At 49.7% G+C, this 19,851-nt stretch overlaps 1 protein-coding gene across 2 annotated transcripts in view; it reads left to right on the top strand.

The window, feature by feature from the left end:
• Positions 1 to 4,982: 4,982 nt before the first annotated feature.
• Positions 4,983 to 19,851, top strand: part of LOC139054702 (plasma membrane ascorbate-dependent reductase CYBRD1-like) — a 183,322-nt gene continuing 168,453 nt past the window's right edge. The window contains exon 1 of one of the 2 annotated variants that reach the window (XM_070532166.1): positions 4,983 to 5,196. In XM_070532166.1, coding sequence (XP_070388267.1) covers positions 5,186 to 5,196 — 11 coding nt within the window. In that variant the 5' untranslated portion in view covers positions 4,983 to 5,185. The remainder of the gene's footprint in view (positions 5,197 to 19,851) is intronic. The other variant, XM_070532167.1, reaches the window with a different exon arrangement.

The raw sequence follows: 19,851 nt of genomic DNA, 5'->3' as shown, positions 1-19,851 counted from the left end.
CGTCCAACCTGCTTCTACTGACCTGCGCGGTATTATTAAGGAGGAATTGGCCTCCCTGCAGAACGCCCAGCATACCAACGCTTCTCCTTGCCCACAACCGGCTTCTTACGCCCAGATTGCTGCAATGCCAGCCGCGCCGCCTCCAATTACACCATCTGCGCCTGTTCACGATCACCTGGCACCCTTAGTCACCCGCGCTCCGAACCCGCCTTACTACTCTGCCTGGCGTTCGTCGAGGCCTATCTGCTACTACTGCGGATTTCGAGGACATATCTCCCGGTTTTGCCGACGCCGCCAGCAAGACGAACGTCGTGGTTACGCGGCCTTTGAACGCGATGAGCCACCTCCACGCGTTTACCGCGCTTATGACGATAATCCTCCCGTTCGCCGATCTCCATCTCCGGCCGACTTCTCCAACACCGCACTCAACACACGTGCCTCGAGACGCCGCTCCCCATCGCCGCTCCGACGTTCTGTTTCGCCACTTCGACCTGTCTCCCAACTCCATGTCCAGCGACCGGAAAACTAACCAGTGCAGTTTTTGGAGGGAAAACTGCATCACCGCTAAGTGCTCCAAGTCCTCCTGAACGTCCTTCGAACATGTTATTGGTGTCTGTGGAGGGTGTGCCTTTGTTAGCTCTGATTGACACGGGAGCTACTATATCTGTTATGCGTGCCGACCTGTGCTCTCGTCTGCGGAAAGTGAAGACGCCTTATACTGGATCATCCCTGATTGGGGCTAATGGAGCAATAATTCGACCATCAGCCCAATGTACAGCACGCGTCTTCATTGATGGTATCTGTCATCACATTAAGTTCGCGATTTTATTCCCGTGCGCTCATGAACTAATTTTGGGTTGGGACTTTCTCTCGTCAGCGTCCGCTTTAATCTCTTGCCGTCAACGTGTAGTCCATATGAGTGAGACAGTTCATTGCGGCGGGAGTACCGATGAGCCACGACTGCGCTTTCTCACTGCTGCCGATTCTGTACTGCCTCCCGGCCACGAGCAAGTCATAAGTCTCTCTTCTACGGACATCACCAATGGCGACGTGTTCATCACTCCTTACGGTCGCTGTCTTGCCCGTGGGATTGTCTTCGCTTCCTGCATGGTGCGGTTCAAAGAAAGCTCTGCATTAATCATCGCTTTAAATGCGACCACTGAGACAATCCTCCTACCTCAAGGCTCCGCAGTGACCTGTTATGTGGATACCCAACCAGTATCCCTGCTTCCTCTTGCCGCCTCGCCAGCTCTTCCTCAACAGGACAAATCTGCTTCATCTGCCCTTACTTCCGTGATAAGCCCTGACCTTACTGCTGCTCAACATGAAGCGTTGCTAAAATTGCTTACGAAGCACAAGGCCTCCTTCGATATGGATACTTCGTCCCTCGGACAGACTTCCGTTGCCTTCCATCGTATCGACACCGATGGCCAGACTATTGTACGCCGTCGTCCCTACCGAGTCTCTTTGGCCGAACGCAAAATCATCGAGGAGAACGTCGCCGATATGCTGAAAAGAAACGTCATACGTCCCTCCGCCAGTGCTTGGTCATCACCCGTCGTTTTGGTGCAGAAGAAGGATGGATCGGTACGATTTTGTGTTGACTACCGTGCGCTAAACAAGATCACCCGTAAGGATGTATATCCGATGCCCCGTATCGATGACGCCCTTGATTCGTTGCAAGGCGCGCAATATTTCTCCAGCCTTGATCTTCGCTCCGGATATTGGCAAATCCCAATGCACGAAGCGGACAAAGAAAAGACCGCCTTTTCTACTCCGGATGGTCTTTATGAGTTTAATGTAATGCCTTTCGGTCTATGCAATGCTCCCGCCACATTTGAAAGAATGATCGACACGGTCCTTCGCGGCCTCAAGTGGAAAACTTGTCTATGTTACCTCGACGACATCGTCGTGTTTTCCTCGACTTTCACTGACCATCTGCAACGCTTAGATGAAGTGCTCACATGCCTTTCTAATGCCGGACTTCAACTAAACACGAGGAAGTGCCGTTTCGCTAGCACAACGATTAAAGTCCTGGGTCATCTCGTTAGCAAAGACGGCATCCAGCCCGATCCGGATAAAATTTCCGCGGTGCTCAACTTTCCACGTCCACTTCGTGCAAAAGAACTGCGCAGCTTCATTGGACTCGCCTCATACTTTCGACGTTTTATCCGGAACTTTGCCTGCATTGCCTCGCCCTTCCACAAGCTCCTTGCTAGTTCCAGTTCCTTCGATTGGAACGATCAGTGTGAAGCCGCGTTCCAAGAACTCAAGCGCGCACTAACATCCCCACCTGTTCTTTGTCATTTTGATGACAAGGCGCCCACATTAGTGCATACTGACGCCAGTGGTCACGGAATTGGTGCCGTACTGCTGCAGCGCGACCACGAATTTTGCGAAAAGGTTGTTGCATATGCAAGCCGCACTCTCACTTCCGCGGAAAAGAAGTACTCGATAACCGAACAAGAGTGTTTGGCTGTTGTCTGGTCCATTCAGAAATTTCGTCCATACCTCCACGGTCGACATTTCACGGTTGTGACCGACCACCATGCCCTATGTTGGTTGTCGACGATCAAAAACTTGTCCGGGCGCCTTGGCCGCTGGATACTCCGATTGCAAGCATATGATTTCAATGTCATATATAAGTCCGGACGGAAGCACCAAGATGCCGATGCTCTTTCACGATGCCCATTACCACCATCATCGGGGCACATCACATCACCTTGTCAAATTGGCCGCACGGAGGACGCTTCGTCTCTTACACCGATTTCTTCCTTGACTTCACCAAACCGCCTTTCAGTGCTTTCCACTCACCAGCGCGCCGATTCCTATTGCCATAGTATCATCAATCGCCTTAGCGGTGTTTCATCTCCTCCCAATGCCAGGCTACGGAAACAACTCAAACTGTTCAAGTTTGAAGACGACGTGCTCTACCGGTACATTTTTCACCCAGAAGGCCATCGATGGGTTCCCGTTCTACCGCGCTCTCTTCGCGCTGCAGTTCTGCAGGCCTCGCACGATGACCCGACGTCAGGCCACTTGGGTTACAACAAAACACACGAGCGCATACGCAGCCGATTCTATTGGCCAGGCCTTTCCACGAGCATAGCTAGATATGTTGCCTCGTGCACGCTTTGCCAACACCGTAAGCGACCTACTACTGCTCCGGTCGGGACCCTACAACCACTTCCTTGTCCAGCACAACCCTTCTCTGTCGTCGGCATTGACCTTTTCGGGCCACTCCCACCTACTCCAGACGGCAACCGATGGATCGTCACTGCTGTTGACCATTTGACCCGGTACGCTGAAACAGCCTCAATACGCTCAGGAGCTGCCTCAGAAGTAGCGGCCTTCTTCTTGCAGGCTGTCTACTTACGTCACGGGGCGCCTCACGTTCTTTTGAGCGACCGAGGCAAGGCATTCCTTTCAAGCACTTTTAATCAAGTTCTGCACGCGTCCAACACCGTGCACAAGACAACGTCTAGCTACCACCCTCAAACCAACGGCCTAACAGAGCGATTTCATCGCACGCTGTGTGACATGCTATCCATGTATATTCAACCTGATCATCGTAACTGGGATGCGATTCTCCCATTTGTAACATTTGCGTACCACACGTCTGTTCAACGGACCACCGGATACTCTCCGTTTTTCTTAGTATACGGCCGCCATCCAACCTCATCACTCGACGTTTCTTTCTTCTCTGGCCCCGTCAACGCTTCACCATTCATTTGCGACCAGTTTGTGTCTCGTCTTGCCCAATGTCGTCGTCGCGCCCGTATGAACACTGCAGCCCGCCAAGACGATCGCAAACATCGGTACGATGCCTCTCATCGCGCCGTTTCCTACCGTCCTGGTGACGATGTGCTCCTATGGACCCCTGCGCGAACACCCGGTTTATGTGAGAAGCTTGAGTCTCGATATCTTGGCCCCTACAAAGTCATCGAGCAGACCTCGCCGGTGAACTATCGCGTTACACCTGTTGAGTCCCCAACCGACCGACGCTGCCGCGGAACAGAGATCGTGCACGTTTCTCGCCTGAAGCCCTTTCATATCCGTTCCACTGTATAATGTGCGGCCAGGCTGGCCGCTTCCGTCCACGGGGGAAATTAGTGTAAGCATTTATGCGGACTTCATCTTCATCTGTACAAAGTCATAATCAATCATCGGCTCGTGTTCGTTTTTGCGTCGGCGCCATTTTTCCCTCTTGGAATAAAGCGTCGTCTCAACCGTGGTATTTCAATATATATAATGTGAGCGTTGTTATAACTTTAACGCATTATTTAGATATACTTGCGTCACTTCATCGCAAATCTAAGAGTGGTATTGGCTGCGAACACGACTGCTTGTTTTGAATCTGCACACCATATACACTCATGGAGTTTAATATTACTATTTATTTAGAAACTCTATGATATACACTATTTTGCATAGCAATTACAGTCACGGAAAACTGACTCATTTGGTTTTTCAGAACTTCGGGCAAACTTGCGGGGATTTCCTAACGGCGCCGCACGCGGCGATTAGATTCCTATGTTCTTCTCTCTCTGTCTTTTTTTTTTTTTTTAAATAGGAGCGGCGAGTAGATGGCGCAGCGAAACCCGCTCGAGAATGCTTTCCCCGCGGCGTCAGCCACGGCGGCACCGCTCAGTTCATTCTTGGGTTACGCTGGGTTTACGGAAGAAACGTCGCCCCCTTTGCTAAGGGTCCTTAGACCTGCCGGACGAGTTTTGGATCTTTACTTGAGCGCTCGACATTCTTTTCTTCTTTTTTTACTTTTATTTTTCCCGCCGTCCGTCCGGTCCCTCTTGCTGCGGCGGCGGAGGCAGCGCAATTTGCCCCCTACGCCGCTCTCCGCCGGGCCCCACTCTGGAGGTCGGCCAATCGCCGGGCGCGCCTCGGGTCACGTGACGACTCGCCGCTTTTTGCTTCGCTTTCTTTTGACGCAGCGTGAGGAGCGCGCTTCGGCAGCTTCGGCGGTTGGAAAGCGTGTTGAACGCGCGAGAGACTCGGGGGGAAAAAGTTTGCCGTCGCCGTCTGTGGCAGTTGTGCACGCGCGGATAACGGTGTCTTCCCGCTCCGACGACGCATACACATCGTCGCCGACGTCGACGAGCACATCCCGGTGACCATTCCACTCTGTCGGATTTTCTGCGACGCTTTTCGCTCGCCCAGCGTTGGAGAAATGGCATCCAAGTGAGTGCGAAGAGTTTGAGCAACATGTGCGCGCGCGCGCGAGCGCGCGTTCTCGCGTCCTGGATGCGGCGGGCTTCTACTTCGAGTGCTTGTTGCAACGCTTGCGGCCGGTGAGCCGCTGCTCACGGTCCGACCTAAGACAGTTTTCACTTTTTTTTTTTCAGTCGAAGAAATTGCACAGTGCTGTTTGCCGCGCGGCGCGTAATGAAAACTACCTTATATCTCGAGAACGATTTGGTTCCAGTGTGTCTTGAGCTGCATATCAATAAATGCTTTAGCTAGGTTTTCTCAGTGAAAGAAGAAAAGGAATCTCTCTCGACACCTGAGCTGTTCGCTCTTCGTGTCCTGATAGGAACAGTTCTATCGTGCACGCCGAAGGGGCCGAATAATAAGCTGAGATGATATAGTTTCACCACCAACCTCGCGCTAAGTAGATGTGTCTCGCAGTGAAGCCATGCTTCAGAATTGCGCACTTCACCCCCCTCCCCCTTCCCACCCTCATCGTTTTTTTCTTCCTTTTTCTTTCTTTTTTTCCTTTCAGTTAAAGCGCAGCATACGAAGTTTGTTTGTTGCCCAGAAGTACGTTTACGCGCTCTCCTTCGACTTGTACCGTTCAACAAGGACAGACGGATCGCGGCTACGGCGTTTTCGCGTTCATATGACGCTAAATAGAGGCTTGGCTGGTGCCGTTAGTCACTGCTGAACATGTACACTCGTCGACAATGTTCCAGCTGCTGTGCTGTCCTTGCACTAACCGTGGCTGCGAAGAGGAGGAAAAGAAAACCTGCGTATGCGCCTTAATTGCGTTTAACACGTGTCATGCTTGCCGTTTGTCACGTGAATATATGTTGCATAGCAGTATCTTGCGCACCACGTGCTTCTGTTACATTTCACAAACGAGCGAGCGTCGGGGGTACATTTCCAGTTGCAGTGGAAGAACGCTGATTAGCAAATATCAGCGCGGGAAAATTGAGATGTCAAACGCGAATATCCACACATGCTCACGCTCACAGTATAATTGCGCACGACAGTTTTATAACACGTTTTTATAATGATAGTACGAAATGTCCTTGCTTCAACGTGATTGATATATTGTTGAGGTCAGCTTTATGTTATTTATATTATTGTCTGTACTGCCACGTAGTTTTGGATCGAACGCGCTTTTAGAGCATGCCTAAAGTTTGGTCGGTGATTCGTATGGAAGATGTGTGCTCGTTATATATATATATATATAGAGAGAGAGAGAGTGTGTGTGTGCGTGTGTGTGTGTGTGTGTGTGTGTGTGTGTGTGTGTGTGTGTGTGTGTGTGTGTGTGTGTGTGTGTGTGTGTGTGTTACGAAAGACATTGAACAATATATAACGTTGTTTCTTTTAATTGCTTATGGTAGGGTTAATGGGTCATCTTGGTTTCAGCCTTATATCTCAACAACTGTTCCATATTTTATTGTGAAATCTTGCGTGTTGGATAAGAATGCCTTTGGTCTTCACTTGGTGTATTTTTTCACTGCAGCCTTTGCTATTTATTTTTTTGTACTTGAGAATCAAATTTGAGGCTGGGAAGTAAAATTAAATGTACCTTTTATCAGAAACTAAGGACAGTATGACCGTTAAATTTTGCACACTAATTCCACCTGATAGTGGCTTTAATCCGAACCTTAAAAATTTGGGTTCCTATGTTCATCTCAGAAGAAAAAAAAAACTGTTGCCCTCACTTCTCACGCACCGTAAGGGATGCTCTCCAATTAACCTTTCCTTTTAAGAATTTTAACTCAAACATTTTTTTCGAAGTTTTAGGTTCGTGCTACTTGCAAGGGATTTAGGTGTGATCTAAGAAAATTTCTGCGTAATCGGACGGCTAGTTTTCCAGAAAAGGTACAGAAAAGTTCGAAAATTTTGGAAAAAGTGACTGAGATAAACGCAATTTTATGTTTATTTTTATATACTATAGGAGGCGTGGCAATTGGCCTCATTTTTTTAATGGCTTCGAGCACTCCTGCGCGTTCGACACTGCATGGTTCTGCTCTGCACAGTGTGTATTACTGTTTAGTAATAAAATAAAAAAAATTATTATATACCCTACCATCCCCTTTAGGCTCGCCGGAGTAACCACTGCCCGACTTTCGTGAAGCCGCTATGCAAATTTCGCTGCAAGGCGCACAACAGCCAATCGCGCATTTTCCCACGTCGGAGCAATCTCCGAATCTTGCACGCGAAGGAACACTTGAGGGACAGCTAAAACAAACTCTCCTTTCCTTTTTTTTTTTTAGATGAGATTTCGAGATCTCCGACATACACTTTTCCTTTTCTTTCGTTTCAATATGTGCGCAAAACCTTAGTAAAAAGGTAAATATATTTACCATCATGCAGCCGTCACGAAGCCCACTTTGTCGTGGGGAGTAATCACTCATCAACCCGCAGATGCTACAGCCGGAGCCTTTATTGGTTATCCTCAAGGATATATACATTGAGAGAATCGTTTTAGTGTTGTGAAGTAATTCAGTAATTAGCGGATAAATGTTTTTCGTGCGCTCCCCAGAAAGGGAGGTAAAATTGATAAAGGAAAGTCAGGGTAGTTGGCTGAGCAGCCTCTTTTGGCAGCCCTGCACTGGGAAGCCACGTCACACACGCACACGCCAGATCAAAAAAAGAGATGTCGTGAACCTAAAATATCCGTCATCGATGCGAAACCCAAAACTCCGCGTATAGAAGCTGGAACGAATATATGCGATGCAACCCTTAACGTGACAGACGCCGTATATCGCCGAAACTAGCGGTAAAATACAAAGAAAGGTCTATCGGAAATGTCGTGTGCATGAACAGTGCCGTCGTAACGCGAGACTGCTGGCTCCCGTGAATTTATTGCCAAGGGGCTCAGTCAAGCGTTGGAGATTGATAGCGGCAAAAGAAATCTCCAAGCGCTGCTTACTTAATTGTTGCGTTAGAGATTGACGCAGCACAGCCGCAAACGCAGCCGTCCATTTCAAGCCGCCGCCCTGTTGATCGAGCGCGGGCAAGCGTGCGAGTCACAACTGCCGTCTCCCTCCCAGCGGGGCTCTCGACTTCAGCGCTTGACAGAAACCATGCCGGCGCGGCATTCAGTGGCTGCCCGCCGCCCAGTGCATCCGTTATGAGCTCGTGGAACACCGGGGGAGCGCTGTCTGAGATGATTCGGAGTGGCCTCGGATATTGTTGTGCACCAGACTCTCCATGGTGTGATGTCTCCTCCGCATGCAGTGCAAGCACAATTGCGTCCAACGAATGGCGTTTCCAGCGATCGTTCAAAAAACAGTTCTGACCATGCGTGGTCGCTCTAGACCATCGCGAGGGATGCTGCCACGTGATGCAAATATCTATTATTGCACTGGCATTTTCCAAATTATATGTATATAAAAAAAGAAACGCTGAATGTGGACGTGCCCATGCTGGAAGCTGCAGCCTTGTACGAAAGCTGGTTAGGAAACGACTGGCGCACCATGCGTGTGCACCGGTGGAATGCACAAGAATACGCTAGCCGCTTGAAGTGGTATCGACTTATAACGACCTGTATCCGGTCGCAGAGGATGGTGGATAAATGTTATTTAAAAGCGTGCGCGCGCGCGACTTGCCTCTTTATTTATTTCTGTGTAAGTTGAGGCTTTCCTCGTAAATATCTACGATGCGGACAAAGCGCCGCCACAAGAAAATGTTTTCTTATTCTACTATGTAAGGGCGTGATACGCGTAGCGCCGTAATTTCGTTCTCTATAAATAGATTCTGGGCAAATGTGTACTCTTCTTCTTCTTACCATGGTTATCAGCTCGGGCATATACACGGTTTGAAGCCACTTAGCACATAATTGCCCGCGCTTCTGGCGATGTCTTATTTAATATCTATGACACGCTGTCGCGCTCGTCTGGGTGGTGCCACGGCATCTTCTATACAGCCCATATATGCTGGCTATGCTCCTATAGGTCACGTGACCTTACTAATGCGCGCTGTGTAATGACCCGGCACGGCGCGCCCGCGCATCAGGACCGGACGGCGACGCGACCACCCTATAGTCTTCAGGATAATGGCAGCATGCATCTTCGCATTTTTTGTTCGCCGGGCCTCTAATTGCAGTGACAGAGACAGGCCTGCAGAGATGACTGCAGCGCATTCTTTCGCATGCATCCTGCCATCTGCACACTCGCGCGGCGTCTGGTCCGGGCATCGGCTGGCTGCTCTGATTTCGGGTTGCGGGCTCGGAACTCGCGTATGCGCCGCGCGCGGGACACGGACTGCGAACAATGCGGCCGGCGACCTATGATGGTGTCCTTCTGCGTGGCCGCATGCTGCCGTTGCGACGAAGGCGGAACGCGCTGCGGACGTGAATCACTCCTTCGAGAAATTTTACAATGGCCGAGGCGGGCGAGTCCTTGGGGGAACCGAACTGAGGAGCGTGCGCGCGTTTGCTTCCGGAGTTTAGGATTTGCGGCTTTCCAGGCCGAAATGCGGATCGGCGTGTGACAATGGAGCGAATCCATCACCGCTCGGCATCGTTTGTAGACTACATACTGGACCGCCGCCGCGGTGGGGAAGTTCGGCCTCACGAGAAGGCGCCCGTGAAATCTTACGGCCTCGACGTCTCTGGAGGCAGGAGCAGGTCACTGCGATCCATTCGATGCGCCTTTCGAAGTTGCTTTTATAAACGCAATTTATTCGATGAAGAAGCTTCGCCGAGAGCGCCCTCATGCGGACGCCTCGAGCACGTGCACTATACTAAGGTCGAAGCAGAAGCTTTAGTATCTACAACTTGCTTACGACAGTGGAACTTCTTGGCAAACGGAAATAGCACTGCGTATACGAACGACCCTTCTTTGTTATGCTTGACAACAGCAGCGCTGAGGCGAATAAGACCTTGAGTCCGTAAAACACGGACCGTTGTGAACGCCGAGATACAACTGACATACGTCGTTCGGTCTTCTTCGGGCCCTTGCTCCCATTTTGCAAAGCTCTCGAAAAGCCGTTCGCCATATGAGGGACGGGGAGGCGAGCCAGCGCAACATTCACGCGCTGATTATTCGCCATTTTCAACACAGATCCTTTTCTCGCTCTGACGCTTCTCGTGTTGAGGTCCAGCTAGCTGCCGCGGACACATGTTCTCCCGTGTCCACATACTGGCGAGCGCTTGTAGTTTTTTTTTTTTCTCTTTAAAGAGAACGGCCACTGGAGTTGGAGAAAAGGTGTCACCTCCACGGTGGAGTGTAAAACGACGCACGCGCTTTGCTTGGGCGGCGGAGCCAACTGGCGTGTGACGGTGATGCTCGATTGGACATCAAGGTCCCCCCCATGTAGACGCAACCGACGAGACGGCGGCGTCGAAGAAAACACGTGGTGTCACCAAGCGCCGGGCGCGAGTCAAGCGCCACACAACGCAACTACATGGACGCGCTTATAACCTTGGGCGGATTTCGCGGCTCTTTCTTCTTACATTTTCGGCGTCGCTGCCCAGAGGCCCGTTCCTGAGCCTTTCCTTCGCGTGAGTGAAATGGGGGAGTCTAGAGGGAAACTCGACTCTGATCGGGGCATATACCGGTTGCGTTTTAATGCGGCATTTCAGAACTGGTCGTTAGTGTATACGTGCTCGGTGCCCGCTTCTCGCTGGGAGCGGTGCTCAGAGCGTCGACAAACGGCTGTGGTGTAATCCAGGTCTCATTCCTTCACCAAACGTGGACGAAATCACAGTATACGCCGGTCGCTGGCCTCCGTGTAATTTCTCTGTCGGAGCATTGACTACGCAGCCGTCGACGTGATTCGTGACCGCGATATTGAGTAGCGGCCAATGGCTTATACCAAGTCTGTTACTCCGAATTGACGTGTGCTGATTTCGCGCTGCACAGACGCCTTCCTGCATTCGTGCGCGAACTATAGTCGAGGCAGTCGTTTTACGCGCACCACGCGATACGTGCGCTGGCATTATAACCTGTGAGCGCATGCGCATTACTAAAACGCCATGTACGGGGTTACACACCTTTAGGAGAAACGTCTAATTAGTATTCAGGCGCCCACGCAGCAGCTTAGGCAAGGAATGAAGGTGCATATTAATTTTTCATTAGTAGGTGTCCGCGTAAGGCGCGCGCCATACCACTTGTTGCTTTAAGCTGAAAGAAGTGTCGGGCTGCTTGATTACCAACGAAGGGCTTCGCCTAACAGTCGGCGGCCATGTACATACATGCTGACGACACTGACCGGTGTATTGCAGTGTGTTCGAGAGAAGAGTAGTGGTCTCGGACTTTCCTTAACTTTTGCCTTGCAAATTCGAGTAAAACGATACTTCGAATAAAACTATTTAGTTGTAACGAGAGCTTTACAACGACTGATCTCGTTATAACGAGGAGCACGTTCTCTGTTATTGGGCATACTAGGGGAAATACACTCCATTGGGAAGTACGAGAACTATCGAAAATAGTCAAATAGGGGACACCATATTTGTTATTCCTGCATGAATGAGTTGCAGACACTCGCTTTAGTTTTAGTGTTTAGTGACGTCGATACGTAGCGCAGACAGAGCGAGGCAAGTCCGGTTTTTTCTTTCTTTTTTTCTTTTTTTAGCGTCGGCGAAACCCACCGTCTTTTTCGCTTTCTATAAAGGGAACGAAAACTAAAAATTGCACGTGGCGCAGTGAGCGACGAAAGACAAACAAACGAGCAAAACTGACAAAATGGGTTCGGGAGACGGGGCTCCATCCAACACAGACGGGGCTCCATCCAACACGGGACAAGTCCCGCACCCCAACGTGGGCTCTTCCGATCGAGGCACTCATGGGGCACCTCCGTGCTTCTTCGTCTTGCTTCGGTTGACTGTCGCGGTCGGCTGCCTCCTGCTGCTGCCGCCGATGCTCGGTCGGCGGCGCGTCGTCGCCAGACCGTCGCCGACGACGCCTAGCCGCACGCGGCGTCCGCGATCCATGGACCTCCGTGTGCGCGTGCACGGACGGCCAAACCGCGCGCGGGCGGTTGCGCTGGGCGAGCAGCCCGCTCGTTGTTTCTTTCACCTCCGAAGCACCGCGGAGAGAGAGGCCGTGTTTTCGCGCGGCGTGTTGCCAGCCACGCGGAGTGTGGACACCTTCACGCTCGCCTGGGTCCGGCGTGGCCAGAGCGACCTATACTGGATGTGTTTGTTGGCCCTCTGTTGCGGACGAAAGCGAGCGCGCGCGTTTCGACTCTCGAGGGCTGTACAATGAAAACTCGTCGCGCGTGCACGCGCGTGTACCACTGGGATGCGGATTTTTCAGATTCTTTTATTTCGCGTTTTCTTTTTCTTTACAAAGGATCACGTGTGAAGTGTCGTCGAGGCGTCATTTTTACTGTACGGACAAGATCGGGAGATGCGTGCTCCGTCCAGTGACGAGTGCGAGTGACCGCGTGGACGTGGGTAAAAAGTGAACTGTTATGAGCATATCAAAAACTACAGTCGCGTACCTTCAAGGGTGGAACACTGAAGAAGCTTTTTGCTGAAAAAACTATAACTGGTAGCGAGTAAGCAGCGAAGTGTCAATGAATGCATCTACGCATGCACTAACGCACTCAACTAAACACCCGCATGGCATCGCCTCCTTTGTTATAAAACATGCAAGAATTAATAGTTCTGTCTAAAGCTGGTGACCCTAACATGGCAAAGATGCAGTGGCCACGTGGCGCCATGCAACTCCTCAGGACAGAGAGTGAACACTCCATGCAAGCTGCACATCAGAGAACTTCTTGTCGGAGGAGGCGCTAATATTACGAGTTCTGTTTATTAAGTTTCAGAGTTTACTTTATTGAGTTTCATCTCTACATATAACATCGTACAGGTAGCACACATCGCCACTTCATGGAGTAGGCTAAACGTTCATTGCCTGACAAGGCCCACCTTCCTGGCGACAAACGGTACACGTATTTGGCACATTCGCATGAAGGCGCTACAAAGTTGTAAGAAACCCTTTCATCGTTTCGTGTAGCACACAAGTAATGACACATGATGACTTCCATTTTTTTTTCGCTAACCAATCAACAACAGAGAACGAGAGAGAGAAAAGGAAAGACAAGGAAGTTAACCAGAGGATATCTCATGTTGGCTACCCTGTACTGGGGACCGCTGCTTAGAAAATAACAGTACAGAAAGAACACAGTAACCACTATGGAAACAGGATAAGTCAGAACGTAACATTATAGCACAAGTAATCTTTCACTAACATTTTGTGCACAGGGTGTTACTCGGAAACTTATGTAATGATTTTTCAATTTCTACATGAAATGACGTTCAAAATTTGCGTGGTGCAGTCACAAGAAGATGCTATAACAATTGCCACATATTGCATGCATAACCCTGTGTTTTCCGCTGAATGACGCACACGTATAATCGCACCATACGTATGGATTCTTATACTAAAAATATGGTCGGCCCTTTAACATCGGCCTTTCCTGCAACTGTAGCGAAGCTTATCGTATACAGACGTAGTGGCAGGGCAGCGCGTTTTTACTTGCGTGCTCGTTTTCGTGTGTCAGCGAGAACACCCACGACGGGGCTGCAATTGCCCTCGGGGTCCTCGTTTAGACTAGGGCACTAAGGCAATCAAGCATTTCCGGAAAGCGCGTCTTTTTTTCTGAGTAAGCACTTGGCTCATGACGCTGCAGCATGGGCTCCGTTAATGACAACCCATGTAATCCGACCCCCTTACGAGGCGAAATTACGTGCCTGGCTCGCGTCCCGCTTTGTGGCTGATAAAAATCGCGTTGGTTGTGCTTTAAAAGTGCGATAACGTTATTAAGGTTTGTGGTTTCGAATCGGATTGTGGTTTTGGCACGCAATACCCCAGAATGTGTTTCTTTCTTTTTTTTTAAATATCGACATACACGTGAAAGCTGAAACTGTCGCACTAGGTTGGACGTCTATAGACACTCTTACTCTCTACTCTTTGGCCACCGTGTACTGTCATGATGACGCCATCCCCCAAGCGCGCTCTCAGGTTTTATCTATAGCAGAACGGTATACATTCGTATATCAGGATCTGTCACTAGCTTGCCCTAAAAAAATTTGAATGCTGTCACTCGCGCCTTCGTGTTTACGACAAAACGGCGCCGAAGCGGTCGCCATCGTTTGGGTTGGACGCGTGTTCGGCGTCTGAGAGAGAGAGAAAGCGAGAGAGAGTCTCGCCTGATCAGAGGTGCGTTTCCATTCGTTTTTCGGCTTGGCAGCTCCATACTCTCGGCACCACCCACAACACACGACAACTGGATCTGAAGCGATGTCAGCGCTCGCGGCCATCAAGGCTGCGACGATTACTACGTGTCGGCCAGCCGCGCCTGTTTATCTTCGCGTCTTCTTCTTCTTCTTTTTTTTTCTGTTTACAGCTTCACTCATTTTTCCTTCTTGGCATTACACTTGGAGGTCGACGTATGCCCGCAAACGCGAAGTGGACATTTCTTTCGGACTCGTTAATCGCGTGTACCGGGTACTGCTTCGCGTTATATGCGGAGTCTTTCATGCTTCTGTTTTGTTCCATTGCGATTGCTTCGCAATCGCCGCAGCAGACTTAGCAATCCATAACGGCGTGCATGTTATATTAGCTAGGGTGGTGCGCTTGCGGCATCATTTGCAGTAATTTCTCTTCAGATCACGGTCTAGCGTCTTCTAGCCGCATTTTCTTTTACTCAGCCTGTTGTTTCTTTCTATTTAACGAAAGACTCTCACTGATAGCGAGGTAGCGTAGGCTCGATCTCTGGCCGAAATAATGAAGGATAAATATCTTTGAGAGTCACTGCCTGCCGTGTAGGCTGACATATCCTATATATAACTTTTGCAGAGATGTCGGACGAAAAAAAGAGAGATGGATGCAGCAGATTTCAGCGATTCTTTCGGCTTTGAACTCGTTTACTGCGACAGCAAAATTCTCCAACTGCGAAGACTACCACTTCATTGTTGTTGTTGTCCAGTGAACATGAGTTTCATGCCCACAAAAAGGGCGGATTGTGCCAAGCATGTGGTTGTAGTATTCCGAGATATGTAACCAGAAATAAATTTTCGGGACTGCTATAGAATAAATGCTGTTTAAAGTTGAAATTACACGTTAAAATGGAAGTAATCAGTGCACTTATACATGCACGACGCCTTTAGCACTACGCTCGAATTGAACGCCTTCTGCAGCTGGGTTTAACAGACGCGACTGCAAATCTCAGTCATAAGACGGCATAATTAATCAGGCGCACGGAACGAAATGTAACATTTTCAGCTCCGGCATTCACCGCACTTCAGGTGATTTCGTGCACGGAAGCATCTCGTTATATATACAGATTGTTTCACATAATTTGAGCCAAAGATTTAAAAAAAAAAAGGTGGTTAACAGCAGCTGAATGAAGCCAACGGCATATGGTTGCCGCCGTGTGGCGCTCCTTAGAATATTATTTTTTATATCCCGCTTAATTAGTTAACTAAGATTAGTTATGCATTTTTTAATATATTCACTCTCTAGGACCAAGTGCGTTTCGTTGCGTGGTAGGCGGGATTCAAAAATGACCGATCCATATTTTTTTTTATCGCAACGTACTGCGTATAGTGATTTTTTCGTCGTTTAAAGAAAGCCCGCGAAATATGAACTAAAACCACATGACTAAACTCATGCGCTATCGTATTTGGTTTGCTGGAATATGGTTTGGCGCCGCATGACGGCAAACTACATGCCGTTGGGTTCATTCAGCTGCAGCTGAATGTGGTTAACCGCATGCGGTTAACCACTCTTTAAAATATATTTGGTTCAAGTTCCGTGACGCAACTTGTATATAGCTAATATGGCGAAAGGTACGACCATACGCGTGGCACTTGTAGCTTGTATAGCGTTCCGTGACGTATGTGCGATAAACAACGCAGCAAGTATACACCTGGAAGCGCACACGACGGATTTACCGCGTTTCGTTCGGTAGGTCAGGTGGATCCCGACTCGGAGCATGTACCATGCCCGTCTCTGACTCTTTTATTTATGTTCTTTTTTTAACTTCACATAAAAAAAATTATCCGACGATTACGATACTCCCTAATGCGAAATTTGAGCGCAGCTCGATACGTGTTTCCATTTCGCGATATTTTGAAGCAAAGAATTTGAGAGAGACATGTAGCAGAGTCGGTAATGGTCGAAAATCTGATCTGCGGATCAAGCGAGCAGGCGTTTATACATGACTCGTCAAAGGTTCCAGTGTGATCGCTGGTGCCGCATGGCTTCCAGAAAGTACTATACAATTCGCATAGCGCATACAATCAGATCAAGAAACAATCTCACACAATAACAACCAAAACAAGCGCGAACGAGACCGACCCAACAGAACCAAACAGGCGTGGGCGAGAGCTTTGGCGCGAGCAGACGATAGTACGAAACGAGCGGATCGGCTGAGACCAGACACGAGTGCGCATCGAGCCGTAAGGAGGGTCCGCATGACACCAGCATCGCGCGCGCACGTCACTGAAGGGGCCGCTCTCATTGGTCTCCGCCATTCGCGGCTCGCGTCCTTCGTCTCCCACTCCAGCGAAGGGGGGCGGAGCTGGTTACGAGGCCGACAACGCCGACGACGACGCGAAACCCAGGAACGGACGCCAAAGAGCTGCGCTCTAAAAAGTAGCAATAATGTTTGGTTCAGGTGCGGAGTAGTGCACGCAGTCGCGCGACGTCCGGGCGCATGGCGCATATGGCTCGTCGCTTTATACAAAGGTCGTTGGTCGCAACTGCAAACGCCCACGCGTGCCTCTGCTTCCTTCCGTTAACTCCGTCCCTCCTCTGCCTGGCCCCTCCTCCTCGCTTCCTTCGTTTCCCGCAGGCGGTTCATGCATGCATCGTCTTCCTCGCTTCGTGTCCCACCTCCTCGTGGACAGTTCTCTTGTGGCATTCCACGGATGACGTCTTCATTCGCCCTAAGCGCCACTGTTCGCATTGACCGCTTGCGATACCTACGTGTCGCGCGTCGTATCACTGCGCCGTCTTGCGGTCGCCGCAAAAAGGCCCGCGTATATAAACCGCGTGTAGCCGTTATACAGCCCATTAACGTGCCTGTGGTAGCCGCTGGCTACTGCCGTCGGCATACCGGTCGAGCTAGCTCTCGCCGAAGAGCCGATTGTTTCTTGTTCTTTCTTTTTTGTTGTTGTTGCTGTTTTTTTTTCCTCTCCCAGAGGCACGTTAAGGAATGCCCGCGTCGAATTGTGGCGGCGATATACACGCTGCGCCTCGGCCACGTTGCGAAAGAAAAAAAACACTCCGCTGTAGTCTTGCAGGCGCTTATGTGCGTGGACTTCTGATACTTGGCGCAGCGTGGTTCTCGCTGTGTACGACCCGCAGTATATTGCACGGTATTACGCGTGCTTACGTGCAGCGCGCCTAACTTGCACGGCTTCTTTCGCGATGTCACAAGGAGAAGCCGTATTGCCCGCGGCAAGCGAAGATATTGAGTACCGTGCACACTATACTATCTTGTGTTTTATTATCGTTCGTGTGCCCAGAATTATGCGCTGTAGCGCCATGTAGCATGTGAGCTCCTTCAACGTTCTGTGGAATCTTGTGCTCACATGGACGCGCAGGTGTACGGCATCCGATATTATAATAGCGGATGCCGTACACCTGCGGGATGTGAGCCGTTGGAGCGCACAAGTAGGACGCGTTTTTTTTTTTTTTTCCTCGCGTAGAATGATGGCAGGTTGCAAATCCGTTCTTTGGCCGCTGTGCTAAAGCGGAAAAAATCGTAGTATTCGAATGCACCTTACAGAATCACCTGGTGGGTCGATACAAATGTGCAGTCATGTACGCCGTATATACAGCGTCTCTCATAGTCCGCAATGTGTTACGCAAGCTTTTAAAATTAATTGCCTAGGGTAAAGAGTGTAGAAACTAGTGACCTTTGGTGCCGCTCGCCTATCGGCCTATCGTTTCTGAGCTCTTGCTAACAGCTAGACGCAACGAAAGAAACAATGTTTGCGTATGTATACGTATGGACAAGCAGCATGTTTGCGGACATGGCGAGCTACAGGGCAGGTCAAAAGAGCACAGTGACACTGCGCGCTTCAGCCCCTTGAGTAATAGTATTCGTTGATTCGAGGGTTTTAACGTACCAAATCAATGATAATGAGACTATATATAAGAGATCCTGCATGTAGGAATCTGGATTAATTTTGTCTACGTGGTGTCGTTCAGCATGCATCTGAACATAGATACGCGAGCACTTTTGCACCGTCTAAATTGTTTGCGTCTGCGTCGAAGCTAACGGCCGCCTCGCCTCATCTTGGTGACATCACCCTGTGCAGGTTGTCGATACTGCGAACCTGCGACTCCCAGCGACCTGGCAGCAGTTAAGAGCACGACCGTTTTATTATTGCATTCATCGGCCGAGTTATAAGAATGACTGCGAGAGGATTCGGCGCTCGCATCCCTCGGCCAGATACCTTGAGAACGCCACGCACCAGCAGTCGAAAGAATGGTCGATTAGCATAAAGGGGGGGGGGGGGGTGCGTCGGCCATTACCGGCAGCCTTCTCCGTGCCGTGTCTAACGCTCGCCGCGCGTGGAGTAAGCTGCGGGCAGTAGCTGAAAGCATTTGAAACATTCCAGAGTTGCAAAACACTCGTCTCGTCCTGTTGGCGCTGCTCGCATCGTTCTCTTTTTTATTCCTCATAGTTTTTTTTTTAATCATATCCATTGGCGTCAATAACACGCGTCCACTTTCAGGACTTTCAGCAGCAAGCGGGCGCACGCATCGAATTGCTGCTGTGCCGCCTGCCGCGAAAAAAACACACACACACACACACACACACGCAAAAAAAGGAACAAGAATAACAGAGGATATAGACAAAACAGGTGGTCGCGTTGCGGCATACAGCGCGTGTGCTATATACGCGTAACGACGAGCATTTAAGCGATCGCACACTGACACGTTTCTGAAATCGCCGAGGAAAAAGCGTGAGAGACGGATCCAGCGGAAAAGAAACTGTACGAGGACAGAGAGATTATGAGCCGGAAAGAAAGAAGTTTAACGAGAGGAAACGGATCTAGGAGAGAGATAGACAGAAAGATGTTGGTGGCCGGAGGAGCACGTCTCTGTCCTGCTACTATCTGTCCTGTCCCGTCTGTCCTGCCACTACTATTTACCAAGGAAATTATGGTAGGAGTCGTAAACGCCGAGGACGTCACTCCCGTGACTATTTGCTTTATTAGTTCATGCAGTGACAACGGTTTTTGATAAATGCAAAGACGCGAGGATCTGTATAGTGTAATACAGAGCCGAATTAATGAAACATTGAGCGTATTATGACGCCGTGTGTGCAACGTCTAAATCGTACAGCGCTTGAAAGTCAACGGATATATGCATGTCGCAGGACAGCACTTCGAGTAGTCTCAGTGATACTTAAAATTTCTCCTATCCCCCGCTCGGGGTGACGTGAGCAATAAATTTGTTGTTCGTACGATTTGAAATAGCGTTTTCTTCTTGTTGAGCAAACCTGGACGTCTTAGGAAGAAATTCTTAGTGTCTGTCGACGTCGCTTGATTTGCAACTTAAAGGTATGCCTACGTGACCTGAATGCATCCATAAAGGAGGACGCGTTAAGTGTAAGCGTCAAATATCTCATTTTTTTTTTTTAGTCTGAGTGCGCCAGGTGGAAATATGTGGCTCTGAGGAGTGCCAT

Source organism: Dermacentor albipictus, chromosome 1 (assembly GCF_038994185.2).
Source record: "Dermacentor albipictus isolate Rhodes 1998 colony chromosome 1, USDA_Dalb.pri_finalv2, whole genome shotgun sequence".
Taxonomy (NCBI): domain Eukaryota; kingdom Metazoa; phylum Arthropoda; class Arachnida; order Ixodida; family Ixodidae; genus Dermacentor; species Dermacentor albipictus.
The sequence above is the reverse complement of the archived record's forward strand: the minus strand, read 5'-3'. Positions and strand labels throughout refer to the sequence as shown.